General features: G+C 34.8%; 1 protein-coding gene across 1 annotated transcript; it reads left to right on the top strand.

Annotated features, from left to right (window-relative positions):
• The first annotated feature begins 1,643 nt into the window (after nt 1-1,643).
• On the top strand, nt 1,644-2,541 carry LOC150037249 (uncharacterized). The gene is made up of 2 exons (XM_090311938.1): nt 1,644-1,898; nt 2,422-2,541. The coding sequence occupies exons 1-2, from the start codon at nt 1,644-1,646 to the stop codon at nt 2,539-2,541; spliced, it is 375 nt and encodes a 124-aa protein (XP_090168064.1).
• Nucleotides 2,542-2,851: the final 310 nt, after the last annotated feature.

Raw genomic sequence — 2,851 nt, 5'->3', positions numbered from 1 at the left:
CATATTCAACAACAATTTTATTGAATAAACGTCAATAACACCTTTATTGTAAATAAAATATGTTTAATCTTACAAATTGCGAGTTTTAGGACATACAACTCAACAAACTCCCACTTGGACTAAAACTCCAGGGCATTAAATACTCAGTATGAAGTGCATGTAATATGGTTTTCTTGCTAATTAGAATTTGATTGTTACTCAAGTAAACCATAAGAAGCATGTTTATAGGGCTAATAATTAATTTTGTAATAGTTATAAAATTGATAATTAGCAACCGTCAACCTATAATAAAGAGTTGCATGTAAACTTAAGATCTTAGCGAATTGGATTTAATTTTAAAATGTTTAAAATTAATCTAAACCTTAGAGCACATTAATTCAAATAAGATTAGAATTACATCCTATTTAATTTAATAGATTTAAAATATGGCTCATAGGACAAACAAGACTGTAGATTTTAAGGGAACTCTATTGGTGAAGTTCTGTCTAGGTTGGGGGCTCTCAAGATGACGGTTTACGGAAAACCTTCTACCTTGGAACTGATTTGGAACTTGAGTTGAATTAACCTTAATCCTACTAGCATGCAATGCCATTAGGTTAATTAAATGGTTTAGTTCACCAAGAATATTAGAGTAAAGACCTTATTATAAGAGTTATAATAGGCATAGACTTAGATAGATTCATTAGCTGGTATTTAATTAAGTATAATAAAACCCTAAAATAGTATAATATTTTAGTAGGAAAAAATTGGTATATTGGATATATTAATTTTTAGCTCTCATGTCCCTAAGAGTTCACACTGTGAGATCCATGCTCAGTTTCGTGTCACCCTGAGCGCGACCTCTCTTCGAAAAGTTTTTGCATGGGTCAACACCAAGGTGAATAAGGAAAGTATTCATAGTAAGTGGGAGAAGGACGCCTGTCAACGTATCCTACAGTCTTGTCCATTAGGTTGCACCATGAGATTACTATGGTCTGCCTATGTGTCATCTCGAAGCGACCATCCCTTCAGAGGGCCTGATCACAAGATTGGAAAAAAAAAAAAACTTCAGTATTGGATAGGGTTACTTAGGTTAATCTTGAACAGTTATCTTTCCTTACAGTAGCCTGTTGAAACGTACCTTTGGGATCTGAAACTGGGAGGGTCACACTTAAAGGATGAATTAAGCTAGTTAATGAATCGTTGACCGAAAAATGGTAGCTAAGAACTATAAAAATAAGAGTTATTCTAGTATTAGTAATTAGCTGAGATTGTCTCAATTCAGGGGAGGGATAGCTGATTACCCTTCGGTGATTGTTGCTTTAAACCTCTGAAGTATCATTGCAAAAACTAAATCAATAGTTTATTAAGGTTTTGTGATTGTCTATTTTTGCTGAATTGATTAGATGCCTATTTTTTTTTGTATGTAATGGGTTAAGATATAACTAATACGGTCAATTATTTGTTATTCGTTTCAGCATATCTTCTATAATAATTTCTTTGCTTAAGAATGAAAAACTAACCGGAGAAAATTATGCGACATGGAAATCTAACTTGAAGATGATTCTAGTTATAGATGATCTACGATTTGTCTTAACAGATGAATGTCCTCCAATCCCCGCTCGTAATGCATCCCAAGTGGTAATGGATGCTTATGATTGCGAATGAAGGCTAATGATAAGGCCTGTGTCTATATCTTGGCAAGTTTATTAGATGTTCTTACCAAGAAAAACGAAGCCATAATCACTGCATGTCAGATCATGGAGTCCCTCCATGAGATGTTTGGACAACCTTCCTCTCAAATCCAGCAAGAGGTCCTCAAGTACGTTTATAACGTGTGCATGAAGGAAGGCCAATCAGTTATAGAACATGTTCTCAATCTGATGGTCCACTTCAATGTCGTTGAGATGAACGACGCGGTTATCAATGAGCAGAGTTAGGTGTTCTTTATTTTGGAATCTCTTTCGAAGAGTATCCTTCAATTATACAGCAATGCGGTTATGAATAAAATAGAGTACACTATGACTACCCTCCTGATTGAGTTACAGACTTATCAGTCTCTTATGAAATGTAAGGAATCAATAGAAGGAAAGGCAAATTTTGATCATTCCATGAAGTTCCACAAGGGTCATCCTCTAGAACTAAGTCTGTTCCCTCATCTTTTGGTTTTAAGAAGATCTAGAAAAAGAAAAGAAGGAAGGGGAAGGCTCCCGCTGCTAGGAAAGGCAAGGCCAAGGCCAAGGTGTCCGATAAGAGCAAGTGCTTCCACTACAATATGGATGGAGACTAAAAACGCAATTGCCCCAGTACCTCGCCGAGAAGAAGAAAGGGAAGGAAGGTAAATATGATTTATTGTTTCTAAAAACTTGTTTAGTTGAAAATGACCATAATGCATGGATACTTGATTCAAGAACCATTAATCATTCTTGTTCTTCTTTTCAGGGAATTAGTTCCTTCCAACAGCTCAAAGAGTGTGAAATGATGCTCAAGGTTGGGATGAGAGACGTCATTTCAGCTCGTGTAGTGAGAGCTGCTAAATTGTTTTTAGGAATAGATACTTAATTTTAGACAATTTATATATAGTTCCCAAAATTAAGAGAAACATTGTATCTATTTCTTGTCTAATTGAACAATCGTATTCCATTTCTTTTTCATTTAATGAAAGAGATGTTTAAAACTGCAAATACTCAAACTAAAAGGCAAAGAATTTCTCCAAGTAACAATAATACATATATTTAGCATTTAAGATTAGGTCAAATAAATATCGATAGGATCAGGAGATTGGTAAAAAATGGACTTTTAAGCGAGTTAGAAGATGATTCATTACCTCCACGTGAATCCCGTCTGGAAGGAAAGATGACTAAAAGACATT

This window comes from Benincasa hispida, chromosome 3 (assembly GCF_027475165.1).
Source record: "Benincasa hispida cultivar pf3 chromosome 3, pf3_genome.v1.1, whole genome shotgun sequence".
Classification (NCBI taxonomy): Eukaryota; Viridiplantae; Streptophyta; class Magnoliopsida; order Cucurbitales; family Cucurbitaceae; genus Benincasa; species Benincasa hispida.
The sequence above is the reverse complement of the archived record's forward strand: the minus strand, read 5'-3'. Positions and strand labels throughout refer to the sequence as shown.

Bases quoted from the DNA above. Each gene is read 5' to 3' on its own strand.
- LOC150037249 (XM_090311938.1), top strand. From the start codon at position 1,644: ATGAAGGCTAATGATAAGGCCTGTGTCTATATCTTGGCAAGTTTATTA. The intron at 1,899-2,421 runs GTTATCAATGAG...TCTTCTTTTCAG, and splicing joins TCGTTGAGATGAACGACGCG to GGAATTAGTTCCTTCCAACA.